At 37.7% G+C, this 15745-nt stretch overlaps 4 protein-coding genes across 7 annotated transcripts; 2 read left to right on the forward strand and 2 right to left on the reverse strand.

Moving 5' to 3' along the window:
• The first annotated feature begins 236 nt into the window (after window positions 1-236).
• Window positions 237-4552, forward strand: LOC137942536 (chromophore lyase CRL, chloroplastic). The gene is made up of 9 exons (XM_068788266.1): window positions 237-601; window positions 709-758; window positions 2642-2702; window positions 2804-2839; window positions 2978-3028; window positions 3493-3585; window positions 3752-3856; window positions 3980-4072; window positions 4170-4552. The coding sequence occupies exons 1-9, from the start codon at window positions 434-436 to the stop codon at window positions 4308-4310; spliced, it is 798 nt and encodes a 265-aa protein (XP_068644367.1). The 5' UTR covers window positions 237-433; the 3' UTR covers window positions 4311-4552.
• Window positions 4553-5016: 464 nt separating this feature from the next.
• Window positions 5017-6600, forward strand: LOC137949830 (protein COFACTOR ASSEMBLY OF COMPLEX C SUBUNIT B CCB1, chloroplastic). Its single transcript, XM_068796031.1, has 5 exons — window positions 5017-5034; window positions 5125-5472; window positions 5557-5675; window positions 5893-6045; window positions 6148-6600. Exons 1-5 carry the CDS (start codon window positions 5017-5019, stop codon window positions 6332-6334), a joined length of 825 nt encoding a protein of 274 aa, XP_068652132.1. The 3' UTR covers window positions 6335-6600.
• Window positions 6481-10013, reverse strand: LOC137942628 (peptidyl-prolyl cis-trans isomerase FKBP19, chloroplastic). 4 transcript variants are annotated; one of them, XM_068788460.1, is made up of 11 exons: window positions 9892-10013; window positions 9609-9693; window positions 8590-8721; window positions 8299-8384; window positions 8115-8165; window positions 7931-8011; window positions 7699-7743; window positions 7448-7503; window positions 7053-7128; window positions 6830-6970; window positions 6481-6738 (listed from the first exon to the last, which is right to left on the reverse strand). In XM_068788460.1, the coding sequence occupies exons 1-10, from the start codon at window positions 9967-9969 to the stop codon at window positions 6875-6877; spliced, it is 786 nt and encodes a 261-aa protein (XP_068644561.1). In that variant the 5' UTR covers window positions 9970-10013; the 3' UTR covers window positions 6481-6738; window positions 6830-6874. The 4 variants fall into 4 exon arrangements, with proteins under 4 accessions (XP_068644561.1, XP_068644486.1, XP_068644630.1 ...); XM_068788385.1 differs by having other exon boundaries at window positions 9609-9696; XM_068788529.1 differs by lacking the exon at window positions 8115-8165 and having other exon boundaries at window positions 9609-9696.
• Window positions 10014-11248: 1235 nt separating this feature from the next.
• Window positions 11249-14920, reverse strand: LOC137942873 (uncharacterized). Its single transcript, XM_068788611.1, has 7 exons — window positions 14680-14920; window positions 14347-14518; window positions 14171-14220; window positions 13252-13552; window positions 12245-12433; window positions 11943-12125; window positions 11249-11655 (listed from the first exon to the last, which is right to left on the reverse strand). The coding sequence occupies exons 1-7, from the start codon at window positions 14856-14858 to the stop codon at window positions 11410-11412; spliced, it is 1320 nt and encodes a 439-aa protein (XP_068644712.1). The 5' UTR covers window positions 14859-14920; the 3' UTR covers window positions 11249-11409.
• Between the last annotated feature and the right edge of the window lie 825 nt (window positions 14921-15745).

Genomic DNA, 15745 nt, shown 5'->3' on the forward strand with positions numbered 1-15745 from the left:
CTCAATTTTATGTAAAATGTATGCATAATTTTACATATAATTTATTTTATATGTATTTTTTTTAAAAAAAAAAATACATATATTGAAGCTGGCACGAAGGATGGCTCGAACTCGTGGGTCCCTTAATGTCAATCAATGCATTCCTATGCCACGTGTCAAAAGAAATTATGCTTGTGTGAGACGCGATATTATCTTCCCTGAAGCGAGCCCGCGGCAGCAAAATAGAATTTCAATCACATCATCACCTTGCACTACCTCACTGACTTCGGGCTCCACTCTCGCTTGCAGAACGAAGAAGACTGTCGGAACTTCTTGCCCTTCTTCTTCAATTATTCTCTCACCCCTTTGATTTGTTTCCGTTTTTTTTTTTTTTGAATGAAGTTAAGAGTTGCAGAAATGAGCTTGAATCGGGTTCAGTCTTCGTCGTAGCGGAATGGGTAAAGGCTCAGGTTCAGACTCCAATGGCCGGAGCCGTACACAGGGCTTGATTCTGAAGGCGATATTTTTGATGGGGGGAGCACTGCTTCTTAAGAAGTTCACAAAGTCTACCACCAGATGGGACCATACCCGTATCGTTGCTGAAGCCCTAAGTGGAGAGAAGGTAAGGTGCTTTTTATTGCTTCTTGAACTTATGGATTTTGAGGGTTTTTCAGTCTGATGGTTGTTCTCAATTCGGCTCTTGTTATTTTTACATTTTGGGATGTGAAGTTTTCTCGCGAGCAAGCTGCCAGAGATCCTGATAATTACTTCAACTTGAGGTATGCACTGGCAACACTTGGTTTCGTCGAAGACTGTTTCATGTAATTATGATGGTTTTCTTGAATCTAGAAGAAGGTTATAATTTTCTCCATTTTGATGATCATTTTGAATGAAGTTTTTACTTAATCCGTTTTCCTGTTACTTGGAGTATGGAGCTTTGGTTAGTGCTTACTTTAAATGAATTAGTTACTCCTATCTGCTCAAAGACTGAAGGGAAGTTGAACGACGGTGCAGCTGGTAATTGAAGTCCGATGGAGCTGCATCGTAATATAGGTTATCTTTGTGAGCGGTGGTTTTCCTATATAACCAAAACAGTATTTGTTCTGACTAAATAATCATGAAAATTTGCTTCCCCTTTTGGATGACAGAAAATTTATCTGTCCACATGCAGCTGAAATCTAGTGGATTTTTTTGTTAGTTTTTTTATTAGTTCACTGGTATGGCTTAGTTTTGTGATTGCCATGATAAAAGTCGCTTCATTTAATGTAGAGTGTGATCCTGCTTGGTTACAATTGTTGACGAGACGCTTATTTAAAACACATCCATTCAAAAAGGTTTGATACAGCAGACAAGCTCTCTCTCACCGTCTGCAGTCCACCATACAAGTATAAAATAGCCATTTATTTGTTGATATTGTGCTGAGTTTTTATAGCTAGGAGATTATACTTTCTAATTAGGCAGTTGTTAAAACGTGGCCTGTTGGTTTGCTTCTGAAAGCCTTCTGCTTCTTTTTCTTGTTTTTTTTCCCATATTTGTGCGTTCTAAGCAATCTGCTTGGAATTTTCAAATTGGCTAGCTCCATTTAAACTTTTTTTTGAATGACACCTCCAACTAGGCTTGTTGGAGTTAACAAAGATTTTTTATTATTTCTTGGTTCTTACATTTTTATATACTATAAAATTGTCAGCATAAGGTTTCTTCTTTGTGTGGGACAAAGACCTTGGGCAACTTTTTGGTGGTGAGCTCTTTCATAATGGTAGTTCAATATGTTTGAAGTTTGAGCAAGATGGACAAAGAGTTCTGGTCTTTTATATCTCACATATCAGACCTCTGATTTAGGTTTGAATGACTCCAAGAGGACTGCTTCCTGCAGAGCCAAATCATACAAGAAGCTGGAAGGGCTTCCTGCTTTACACATAGTAGGATTCCAAGAAACATGGATTGGGCCTTTGGGTTCCAATGTTAGGGGGGGGGGGGGGGGGGGAAGCAGTTTCAAGTCTCACCTAGGAAAGGGTGTGCATGTGTAATCAACATTCATAAAAAGGCCCAAGAACTATGGCAAAAGCCTCACTGCATTTAGATCTTGTTGGTACAAGCCTGGAACCCTTGCGTGTCAATGTTGTGGATGTTTCTCGTAGTAGTTGTTGCATAGTTCATGTTATATTACAATTCACTGTTCCATACTGTGATTACGTGAACTGAATCTTTATGTCGATGTATATGTCAATTTCTTTTTTGTTTATGTCAAGAATAGTTTAGATGAAGCAAATCAACAATAAAAAGTTGAAAAAGGGAGTAATTTCAAATATTAGTATGATGTGAAAAGTAGGAAAATCATTTAAAAAAAAAGTTAAAAAAAGTTAAGAAAAGTTTATCAACTTGAAAGATTTTGGGTTTTCTTTGTGAGACACACCTGAAGGTATTGAGTTGGTATCCTACTTGTGAAAAAAAACCATTTTGTATGATATCAATTATCATTTAATAAAATTTAAAAAGCTTATCACTAGTTTGAAAGAAAAAAAAAATTGTAGTTCCATTTCAAAACAGTGACAATTTTTTAATAGCAAAACATCCTGGACATTATGTATGTATCTAACCTTCCCATATTTTTTATTACTTTGAAGATTTTCATACTGGGGCATTCTTCTTTTATTCTCTGTAGGATGCTCACTTGCCCAGCAACAATGATGGTAGATGGCTCTAGGGTTCTATACTTCGAACAAGTTCGTACTTCTGAATTGTCTTTTTTCCTTTCATTCAAGGGGGAAAAAATCCAATTATGCAGCTGTAATATGTTATGTCTAATTGTTCTTTCTTTTGACAGGCATTCTGGAGAACTCCTCAGAAGCCCTTTCGACAAGTATGACAACCTCCACCAATTGGCCTGTACATTCTTTTTTTTTTTTGCACTGATCCACAGCTTATTCACTCATATGAGTGTCAATATTGTAATTTTCTTCATTGAAGAAAACAAAATCCTGAAATGTTCTGGTTGCAGAGATTCTATATGGTGAAGCCTTGTCCTAAGGAGATGAAGTGCGATGTGGAGGTTAGAATTTCTTTTTAAAGGGTTGGAACAAATTTTTGATTCTCTGCTTAGTTCTGTTGGACGATTTTGCATTTGGCATGTTATTTTCCTATCCGTATATTTCAAAGATTTCAATTTTTTTTATCCTTCTGGAGTAATACAGTGTTTGCCGTCTGTTGTCTATAATGCCGCTAGATATCGTGTCTGGGTAGTATTTTGGTTTGGATTTTATTTCAAATTGGTTCTCGCAGAAGAGTCTTCACAGCACTTGAAAGGTGCTAAAAGGGCTTCTTACTATTCTTTTATGCTTGTGAAGACCTCTAGCATCCCTCAGGAGTTGAAGCTCAGTGAGAACTGAGTGGCTTGCAGAAAGTGCTCCCCATGAGATACTGGTTCCTGCAGCCCCTGACAGCCCTGCAGACATGATGTGATTATATGTTCTTAAACATATTTTGCACAATCTCTAAGTAATTCTCGGATTGCAGGTCAGTTCCTTTGCAATTAATGATGCAGAGGAGTACAAAAACTTCTGTGATCGCCCAAACGACCAGCGACCACAGCCTGAAGAAGTTCTAGGGGTATGATTTCTTGCAAAGATTTGGTTTCGATATATCTTTCTATCATCACTGAATTCAAGGTTTATGACCAGATAATTGCTAGTTCTTGAAACATAAAGGTTCCATTAGATGCATGTTTTAGCGCTCAATTCTTTGATTTACTTCTTAACCTAGAATTAATTTTCAGGATATCGCAGAACACTTGACATCCATACACCTTTCCCGCTGTGAACGTGGAAAGCGCTGCCTATACGAAGGCTCAACGCCACCTGGTGGCTTCCCTAATTCATGGGTATTTCTCTCATTCTGAATAGCCCTCTAATTTTTCCTTTTTCTTGTCCTCTCTGTGGAATTAAATTATTTCAAACTGATGGCCATCTTAAAATATAGAGTTTCTTACATATATTTTGGGCAGAATGGAGCCACATATTGTACTTCAGAGCTTGCAATTCTAAAAAATAACGAAGTCCATACTTGGGATAGGGGCTATGATGAGGAAGGAAGTCAAGTAAGTTTAGGATGACTGTTGAGCTCTGTTTTATAAGAGAAGCACCTCCAAAAAGTTGCAGAGAAGTTGATTCTTTTCTTTTTCCTACTGTGGACAGGTATGGGGAGCAAAGGAAGGTCCATACGAGTTCAAACCTGCACCTACTACATCCAGGCATAATGAGATGTTTTCCCCCCTAAAATTTATTCCTGTTTCATTGGAGAAGAAGATTGAGGAATCATTTGTTACACAAGATTGATAGCACATTTACACTCTCAAGTGTTGCAGTTGTAAAGTATAGCTTCTGTAATGAATTAATAAATCTCCACTATGCGTTTCCGTTACTGTATAAATCTTTTCCCCTTTCCTTCTTCTCTCTTCCAAGCTGTTGTCATCACCAAATTAACTCATGACTCAAGTCAAGTCAACTCAAGAGTTCAATTATCTGTATGCATATGTCTCAATAGACTCATGGGTGGTGTTTTAATGGAAGATTGCAGATTTGAGGCATTCTGATATAAAACCATTGTAACAAAAAGAAACACAAATAGTCCTAAGAGTGATCCTAACCTGTAACACATTGACAGTTTTATTCTCGCTTGATTGGAGAGTTACAAGACTAGTCTGCGTTCTGCTGTTCTGCATCAGAACAGTAACAAATAGAAAGAAAGAAAAATCTGCCAAACAATATGTGAAATTTTGGATCAGGGAGAAAAAGGAAGTCTGGCGATTCTGCTTCAGAGTATGACTTTCGTTAATCTTTGCTGTGTCTTATACTTTTATTAGATTTTTATTAATTAGGGGTTAAAACTGAAAATAAAAAGAAAATGTCTGTGATAATTGGTTCTTCAATTTAGAATTTTAGATGTGCTATTTAATTAAATAAAATCTTTTTATTAGTTATTTATCACGCTTCTCATAGTAAGCAATTCTCCTTGATTGAGAAAAACCAGGGATCATAGAAAATGAAATGGATAGAAGACGTACACATCGATTTGTAAAATGCACAGCTCCCCCGATGGCACTCTCGGAAAACCAACCAAAACCAAGACGAAATTTTCTCACATCCACAGATTATTTCAGTCGAACTCTCTCTTTCTTACGCTCTCTCATCAAATAGGATCATGGCAGCTTCCCTATCTTCTTCTTCCTTCGTTCTTCCTTGTAAACTCAGAATTCAAACACGAACCCATCTCAGCCCGCCATGGCTGGGACTTCCTCGAACTCAAAGACTCAGAAAACCGACCATCCGGGCATCTCTTCAAGACCCATTATCTCCCCTTTCTCTATCTTCTCCTCTGGTTTTCACTCTCGCGGAGAGCACGGGTTACTCTTTGGCAAGCTACTACACCTCCCTCGGCCTCTTCGTCATCTCCGTCCCGGGGCTCTGGTCTCTTATCAAACGATCCGTGAAGTCAAAGGTGATGATTTTTATGCGAGAGAACGAGTGGCATGGTTGCCTGGGTATGAATCTCTGGTTTTCATTCTTTTACTTTCTTTTTCAGATTGTGAAAAGGACATTTGTGGGGGAAGAGAAGAAGGCGCCGAATCAGGTAGCTGGAGAGATTCTGTCGTTCTTCACCAGGAACAATTTCGCGGTGGCTGATAGAGGAGAGAATATAACGTATGCCTCTTCTTCTCCTTTACCTTGCTTTCACCTGTTTCAGGATTACTGCTCATTTCTTCTTCAGTCCCAGTTGGATTAAGCCTGTTACATTCCGTTGAAAATGCATTCAGTTACTGGTTTAATAGTTTACCTGTCTTAGGCTCCCCGGTAGCAGATGCGCTGATTCTTCAAAACATGGTTTTGAGTAGATTAAAATCATATCACTTTTGTTCAGTTTTGAAGGCATGATGGTACCAAGCAGAGGACAAGCTGCACTGCTCACTTTCTGCACATGCATCAGCTTAGCTAGTATATCCCTTGTTCTCACCATAACTGTTCCCGATTTAGGGAATAACTGGTTCTGGCTAACAATCTTGAGCCCGCTGGCGTAAGTAAAGCTTGAAACCTGGATAATGATCTGATTAATTCGACGAGAAGTTCAGTTCTCTTTACCTGATCATGCTGATGAACCTTCTAAATGCTGATGCAGAGGAGCTTACTATTGGAAACGAGCATCTCGAAAGGAACAAATTAAAGTGAAATTGACGGTGGATGACGACGGAAGCCTTTCAGAGATCGTCGTTCAGGGAGACGACCAACAGGTAGAGCAGATGAGGAAAGAACTTCAGCTTAGTGAGAAAGGGATGGTGTATGTCAAAGGCATCTTTGAGAGATGAGAAGCCTGTAATGGAGAATCCAGAGCTGTGGATATGAAATTCCTTCTGTATCTTCAACAAATTTTGACATATATGATCATATGTATTGAATTTATTAATGAATAACAAAATCCTGTACTGGGATAGTACTCAGCTGTCATATGAGGTAAAGAACAAGACCACGGGAGAATTATGTATTGAACAGAATTTTGTTTCATTTTTGGCAAATGTAACAGTTGAGTTCCCTTTCTCAGTTGCCTTTCCCACTTGTTGACAAATAACAGTAATGATATATTACAGCAAAGATCTGGAATTAAAAACAAGAACAAACACCCAAATCATACAAGAAATGAACATTCTCAGCTAACAAGAATCATCATATGTTTGCCGTAGTAATGGTGCTAGCATGTTTTGATATCTGAGGCCTGCAGAAAGGGATATCTTTCCTGGTTAGAAACGAAGTCTGTCTTATCAGTTCTTCTATCAAAAAGACAAGTGTTTAGGTTGAAATCTCACCTCAACAATAGCAGTATTTTTACTACAGGAAAACAATATGAAGAATCAGTTTGTTATGATTTTTATTAGCTCAATGTCAAACAGCAGCGTCTTATCGATCAGGCCTTGGTTCCTCAGCACAAAATCCAAAGCTCTTTGGCCCTATGCAAACATAGCAGACAAAAAATAAACATCATAGTGAACAATTAGTGATGAGAACAGATTACCACTAAATTTAACCTACTGAGAAAGTTGTCGGTCTTGGGCCCAGCTTGTTGAAGTCGCTATCTGGATATCCCAAATCTGGGGGAACTATGATCCTGCATTCCTGTGAACTAAACTGTTAGGGAGCCATTTTTGATAAATGCAAATGTGCCCTCATGTGCATAACATGAGGTGAACCATCCAGGTACGAGTATAATATGTAGATGCACTTCAGATTAAGACGTAGATCAGATAAACACAAATACTTGCATTTTTTCATGATCCAATTTGGCATAACTAAAACTAACTGGGCCTACTGATAGATGTGGAACCACAATCAAGACTCATCTGGTCCATAAATATTCACTTCACGTTGTAGTCTGTGATCAAGTGGATTCGATATCTATCAGAATAAAAATAAGCAGTATCCATCACCTTCTAACACCACCCAAAGCCATGCCTTGAATAGCTTCCTCAAATGCAGGGATGACCTGAATACCATTCCAGAAACAATGAGATTTCACAGGAGTATGCCTCATAAAGATCGACTGATCAAAAAGTCATAAGGAAAGTCTAATAAGACTGACGTTTTACTACATCAATGACATGAAAATGTAAGAGAATCCACACTACAAAAGTTGCTCTTATTTATAATGTTGCAAATCCATGAAGGATATACCACTCACCTGTTGAGATCCAAGGGTAAATTTGAAGAAATCTTTGTCATCGCCCTGTATATTTTAGAGCATAAGAGCATCAAAACTGAGTTCAGTAGAATCTGCATACATGATGAGTATTGCATTCCATATCTCCAAAATATAGATTTGATACTATAACATGTTAAAAAAAAGTAGCATAAAGACTAACAGACTTATCAATCCTATCAGAATTTATTCATTGATTAGGTGGTAGTAATACCTCGAATGAACCTCCTTTTGTCTTGTTTCGAGCTTCAAATATGCGACCATAATATCCTATTGTATATCCATCCCAATCAACCTAAATACATTAAAGAGTTGAGAATGAGAATCTTAGTTTGGTCCCTGACCACAAATTCATAGGCAACAAAACAGTGCCAACAGTCCAGATGTTGTTGTCTTACCACCACTGTCTCCCCATTTTTTGGTATGGGACCACTGCCTATGCGTAAGTCCTGCAACTCTTTTGAAGTAAGATATATTTGTATGTGTTCACCCTTGTGATTGTGAATGTTTGTCTGAGTGTGTGTGTGTGTGAGAGAGAGAGAGAGAGAGTGAAGTATCACATGTGTTCTATATATTGACAACCTTGTATTGAAGACCAGAGTTTGTTTCTGTATAATCTGGATACCGCATTTTGGTCTTCCCATAATCCTTCCCACGCAATGCAGGCACTAATCCAAATTAGAGGCAAGATAAATCTTGTATCTTGTTAAGTTGGTCCAAATATAATGAATGAAACAGAAGAAAAACGAAAAACTACTGATCAACTACCATCTTCATTATTTTTTTCAGAAAAAACTACCATCTTCATTATTGAACATTAAAGCATTAAACCACAATCCTATCCAATGAATCATTGAAGATTAACAAACTTACTGTCTGCATATTCAGAAGCTATAGCTTCTTGATTATCCAGAAGATGCCTTCTGGCCTCCACCAACAAGCCAATGGTGGACAACATTAAGACCTTCCTCCTTTCAAGTTTCAATTGACCAGCCTCCAAATCAGCTTCATGAATAATTTTGAAAAACACAAAGCAGAGAAAAATCAAATACCATATGATGTCATGTGCCAATATTATGCGAGTAAATTCCTGAACAAAAGTAATTTAAAAATAAAAAAACAACAATCCAATCATTCACATTTGTGAAATCAATCAATTTCATATGGTAAAACGACTTGAAATTTCTACATCCTGTAAACCTCTATGTACAGGAAATGCCAAGAATAACTGTACGAAATAAAACTGTGCTTAACTGTTTCAGACAGTGGGTCCTAGTCGTTAATATATGCAAGTGTTGACCTTTCTATTTACATTCACTTGGTGGTGCTAATATTCTATAGACTGGTACTTGATGGAAAGAAGCAACATTAATGAACTCGTTTCGATCTCAATTTGCCCATGGGAAACAAGCAACAGGACTAACTGAATTCAATTCTGGAAGCAGAATGATAAAAAGAATGACAAGTTAAGCAGTTCATGGAGCTCGACAAGCAGAGTATAAAAACCAAAGTGACCCAGTCCATACCAACTAGAACTAGAAGACGTGAAGTTGTTCGTTTGAAAAATCTCTTCAGTTCATTTGCAAACACCTAATTAAAACACTATAAAGTTATTGGTGTTATCATTGGTGAATGCATCTGTAGTTTGAATACTACAGGAAAGTTATTTCAAACTATTCAATGCGATTACAACAATACTTAAAAATATTTTCACCATCATGTTTCTTCTGAATCTCGAATAGTGATCCAATATGGTTCAAACAACTTAATTATAGTCTATTGGGATCAAGAAGCTTAGTTCAGTACTACTAACTCCTGAGTCACTCCGATGAATTTTTGTTGAACATCATTTCAATATTTGGTACAAGGAAGAAGTACAAAAGAAAACTCACCGTTTGAGGAAGCCAGGCAAAATCCCTCCAGCCTCTGACCAGAGCCTACTACAGATTTCATGCATAGAGTGTGATACTTCAGACCCTGCTGAAATGGAACAATTTAAGCCAGATCAATCCTTGAAAAACTCGTCAGCACAAGCATCGAAAGAATAATTTGACATTTAAATGAAATCTTTAGACGGGAAAATGGCAAACAAAATGTCAACCCAGCTACTAAAAGAAGGGGAACGATGTTTTTAACATGTTTGGAAAGGTAAAGAGTGGAGAAATAGGCAGATACCCTTGAAGAAGATCTCTTCAAGCAGAGCTTTGAAGATTTTGGGAGGAGCCCAACTACGGAGATGGATGCCAATGACATGGCAATCGTTTCCCAGTTGCAGAAGCTGCTGGAAGAGGAGAGGGAAGCGTTCCGCGGGAAGATAACGGTGCATTTCGTATATAGCCCTTTTAGCCATTCATGTGTCGCTTGTACTCAAATTACATAAATCAATGAAAGTTTTTCACTTTTTTTTCCATAAATTCCAGAGATTTGTTGGAACAAATCATTTGTGCTATTGTTCTATTACATGGATCAAGGGTGGCTGAGATTTTTTCCCCTATTCCTAATAATAATGTTTTTTTTCTCACTTATAATTTACTATGATACTTTTTAACATTAAAAATAAGTGATAATTTTAATTTGACTTATTGCTTTATTTATGTTTATCATTTTTAATACATAAAGACACCTTTTTTAATATGTTACATAGCCATAGGAGGATAAGTATTCAAACCATATAAAATATTTTATATTTTTACCAATATCGAATCCACAATTTTCATAAAATAAAGGGCACTTTTGAATATATGCAAAAAAAAATTCAGGAGATTTACCACCTGAGTTACTCCCAGAATCCATTGTGCTCAGCATGATGCCACACCTTCGACGAAGAAGGCATAATCTACTAAGACCAAAGTCCTCACCCTTTGTCATGCTCAAATTGGACTTGAATGTGCCTGTTTTTGCTCGTTAGTAATGAACAGAGGAAGATGACCAAAAGAAAGAGTTTACGGCTATCCATGGCGCAATGTAACGGATCGTTAAAGGTTGTTCCTATCGCAACACCTTCTCCTCCTCCTCCTAAACCCTAATAGTCAATTTGAATCAGGAGATTAACTTTAACTGTATTATTCAGTTCATCTCCTAGCATCGTGGGCATCGTGGAGTACCAACGCCCAATTCATGTTGATGAATCAGATGAATTCGAAGAAGAGTGACTAATTTGAGTTAATAGAAACGGTCCTCAATTGACTCTGTGAGATTCCGATTTTGTAGAAGAATCAGTGGAGTTCGAATGAGTCGAGATAGATTAATGTAGCTTCCCCGTGACTCGCATCAAAATAAACGACTCACAGTTTCACAACGGATCATGTCGGACTTTGGAGTTCATAAACAACTGAATAAGCAAGCCTATAAGAGATGTGGCTAAAGAAACTGTATAAAATACGGTAAAACTATGCATAATTATATTATTTATAACTGAATTATTTTTTCTGATGCAAGTATATAAAAAATCACAATTAATTAGCTTAAACTCTCTAAAATCTTAAAATAGGTTGTCTAATTTGGGATAATTTTTTTAGCTAGACTTGAGACCTTGAAACAAATCAGATCTAATTGAGTCACTGTGAACACTTAGACCATGAAAACTTAAAAGGATTCTCCCATGACAGTAATCTAATTCTAACGCTACTATCTACATTGATGAAGAAACCAAATCAGCCTTATTGACGTACTGGTGATGGGGAGAAATCCACCTTACAAGTTGACTGCCTTGAGTGATTCTGCTTTCCCTTCAAGGCTACCCAGCAGACTGTCAAAGCTCTTCTTGAATGAATCCACCCCTTCAACCTCCAGCTGGCTCCCTACCTCGTCCCAGTCGATACCCAATTTCTCAAGGGCACTGTAAACGCCTTCTGCCTCTGACAAGTTCAAGTCAATAGTCCTTGATACGGTTCCGTGGTCAATGAATGCTTGCAGAGCATTATCTGGCATAGTTGAGACCTGAATGCACAGTTACGATCAAAATTGAGTCATGAAACGTTTATGAAAATTTGCAAGCCTAACACACCTGAATGCAACAAGAAGCATGTAATGGATAAATTATGAAAGCCAGATTAAGACAACACCAAACTTTTGCCTACATGAGATTAAAAATAGTGCAGCATTTGTAACTTTGAAGCTTTAGTTGAAGCCCATAAATTTTTTTTATATATCGGTAATGTATATGACAATGATGATCAACAGGAACACAGATTAGAAATGGGGACCGTCAAGGTTGTAGCACTTACTGTATCAGGACCAATGAGTGGATCAACGTACAAAGTGTCAGGGTACGCAAGATTCTTCACACCAGTAGATGCCCACAGTAATCTCTGTTTCTTGGCACCTTTCTTCACCAATGCCTCCCATCGTGGACCAGAGAACTTCTTTTGGTACAGCCTATATGCTAATGCGGCTTGAGCCACTGCAGCCTACCAAAAAGACAAAACCTAAACAGTTAAAACAATATTAGGAATCAGTTTTTTCTTTTATTATTATCATTTATAGAAATTGCATCAGATTTACCAGTTACACTGAGTTATGTCTTTACCTTCCCCCGGAGGTTAAGAGCTTCAGGTGTTCCAATCTTCTCGAGCATTTTGTCAACAAGTGTATCGACACGACTGACAAAGAATGAGGCAACACTTGTGACCCTGGAGAGGTCACTAAGCCCGGAAGCCTCAAGACCATCCAGGTAAGCATCAATAACAGCTTCATATCGTGGAAGAGAGAAAATGAGCTGGATATAAACAAAAGAATAGTCAGAAACTTAAGGAATTTAAGGAATCTCTCATGACAATAATATTATTCAGTGACTCAAAGCTAGGGAGAAAAATTAATTGCTACATCGCCAAGGACCTCTCACTAACATTGCCACTCAGGGAGGATTGCTGATTAACTAGTTTAGACATATCATCTAGGCAAAGATTATAGAAGTAGATTTCATGGAAATAGTTCCCCAAACAAAATATATGCTTGATGGGACTGACACTCAAAATATTGAGAATGGCTACCAGGTGGATATTAAGTGAAAAAAAAAAAAAAACAAAGAACGAATGGCTGAAAGTTTCAGAGGCAAATACTAACAAAGTTGGGCTTCATTTTAGTGGCTCTGCGAGCATTATGATTTTTTCATATCATCTATACATACTGCTAATTTGGTTTGCTCAACAATGACCTAAACAGTTTAACAGCTCTCAAAATATTTAATATGTCAATCAGTATGCAAAAAGCATTCACAATAGAATTAAATATTTTTTTTGTTCCTATTAAGGATTTGAGACAAAATATAGAGGCATTTCAGAACAAGAGTTGAAGCATCAAAGGAACAAGAATGGGAGTATCATCAAAGAACTCGTCAATGATAAGAAAGTTTGGCAAAAAGCATTCACAATAGAATTAAATAATGTTTTTTGTTTCCATAAGGGATTTGAGACAAAATATAGGCCTTTCAGAACAAGAATTAAAGTATCATCTATGAATTCGTCAATGATAAGACACTTTGGCATCATATTAAAACATATCTTCAAATTCAAATAGGAGAAACGACAAACTTACCGTGACATTCACACTTATTCCAAGTGAAATAACTTTCTGAATAGAGGGGATGCATTCTGCTGTAGCAGGAATCTTTATATATACATTTGGGCGGTCAACCCATTTGTGTAACCACTTTGCAGCCTCGACTGTTCCTTCTGTGTCATTTGCAAGGAGTGGAGAAACTTCTACAGATACATAGCCATCAGCAGCATCCGTTTGATCATAAATTGGTTCAAAAAGTTTACATGCGTCTTGGATATCTTTAATAACAAGTTCCCAATATGCACTTTCTGCATCTTTTCCTGACTGAATAAGTTGCCTGAAATCAACCCATTTGGAAGACTTAAGACCAATAATAGGATTTAGAAAGGAATATGCAGCTTTAAAGTAAAAACAGAATGCTCAGACGAAATAAATAGAATGATAATGACACTCCAACAATCACCTAACATAAAAAAAATTATTTCTCAAAAAAATAATACCAACAGCATTAAGTGTTTAGAAAAGCATTGTGTGAAAACACATGGTAAACTAGTTTATTGCTGTAAAATATTTTCCACTTTTTTTTTTCTTCTATGATCTGTAAATTATGTACAAGGTAATAGAATTTCATGAGTTCAATTAATATCTAATAACTACTATTATTTACCATTCAAAAAATAATAGCAACAACTAGTTTCACAGATCCTAAATGATGTCGAGCCTTTAAGCTCAAGGGGCGGAAAAAGCCATAATGAACATAATTGCTTCATGAGAATGTCTTAGTGAGAAACAATTGGGCCTGCTCCATTCATCTAAATGCCAAAAAAATTATGATTCTTAAGTTGAACATACTCTTTTTTTTTCCCTCTCATTTTTGTACTAAATTCATCAATAAGAACTAAAGTATAAATCCACAGGCAGCCAATCCTTCAGAATCCATAGCCGCAGGCAATACCTGAATTGATCATCATATGCATTCGACGATGAGATAGCCTTCTGGAAAATCTGAAACCAAATGGACAAACCATGAACCATCAATTTCAACAATCAGCACACTACTTTGCAAAACAACCAAACTGAGAGACTTTAACATGATACCTATTAAACCGAAAAAATCAATCGAACACTCACCGTCGGGTTGCTTGTAACACCTCTCACACCACTAGCAATCAAAGGCAGCAAATCCGTCACCGGACGGCAAAGATTATCGTACCAAGGACTCTGCCCTTGCTTCTCGTAAAGATCGTGCAGAGTCGTTCTCTTCGTCTGTGCGCCATTTCCATCCACTTGCGAACACTTGACACTACACAGAATTCACACGCATAACAACACGTCCATGCTCCAAAAACAAGGATCAAAGTCAAACCATCCAAACATAAACCAAACGAAGCCGATCCAATTAAATGACAAATGAAATAAAAAAAAAAAAAAGCAACAACAAGATATAACTAAGTAAGTTCTTACATCAAAGAGGTCCTCCCGACATGACTTATTTGAAGCGACAACCGGGAGGTGGAAACTCCACTGCGAGCAGCAGCTAAGGACTGAAAGCCGACGGAAGGTTTGGATTCCGAGGATCGGAATCTAAAAGACGGAGAAGACGAAGAGAAGTTAGGGTTCGAGAGACGAGACAAGGAAGCCATGGGAGGAGAACAAGGGAGAGAAATGAGAGCTTCTAAGAGGGCTTTTTTTATAGGATGGACGAAGTTGACTGGCCAGCTGGGAAGATTTTTTTAGCTGTGTAGGTTCGAACAGCGGCGTTTTTGGATCACGCTACGAGACGAGCCATCACGACAAGTGAAGCCGACTAAAGTTGTGTAAAGTCGTTTGTGCCCTTAATATAGTCATTAATGACACAGACCCGATTTGTCCAACTCGAACAGAGTAACCTTAATGGACCATGGTTTCATAACTAATTACTAACCCCTTCTATTATTTCTTGATTTGATAAAATCTCTCAGCCTCTAATTTTCATGACGGGAGGCTTCGGTATGTCTGTGGTTCTTCCTTTATTGTTTTTGTTCTATATTGCTTCTGTTTTCTTTCTATTCTCCAGTTTTCGATTTATGATTTTATTTGTTTTTCTTAGCTAACAGAATAATGATCTCTGATTCATTGCAGTAACCCTTCGTCCCCCGACCCGAGAACATAGAGCGAGCGCTTAAGAAAGATCCAGACCTCCCAGGCCTCAACAATGCAAGAACTCGAACTCAATATCTCTCGCCGTCTCTTCCGGTGCTCAATTTTTTGTGTTTCCTTTTGCGTTTTTTTTTTCTTTTCGTTGGCGCAGTAAGAAATTCTTCGTTTTATACTCTTCTTCCTTTCTGCAATGTTTTCTTTCTTCCCCCGTCACCCAGTACTGTATTTATTTTTCTTGATGCCAAAAGGCGAGATCAACATCGAAAGAGCGATCTCTCAACCCCCTCCTGAGCCGAGAATAGTGACCGAGCATGTAGGAAAACCCCCACGTGGACCATCGCTTTACACGCCAGCATTGAACCCACCTGTCAGATTGTCAGGGTAATTACGT

The sequence above is a fragment of the Aristolochia californica genome, unplaced genomic scaffold (assembly GCF_029961685.1).
Source record: "Aristolochia californica isolate CCGP_79_NKW_82.1479 unplaced genomic scaffold, dmAriCali1.0.hap1 SCAF_1, whole genome shotgun sequence".
NCBI lineage: Eukaryota > Viridiplantae > Streptophyta > Magnoliopsida > Piperales > Aristolochiaceae > Aristolochia > Aristolochia californica.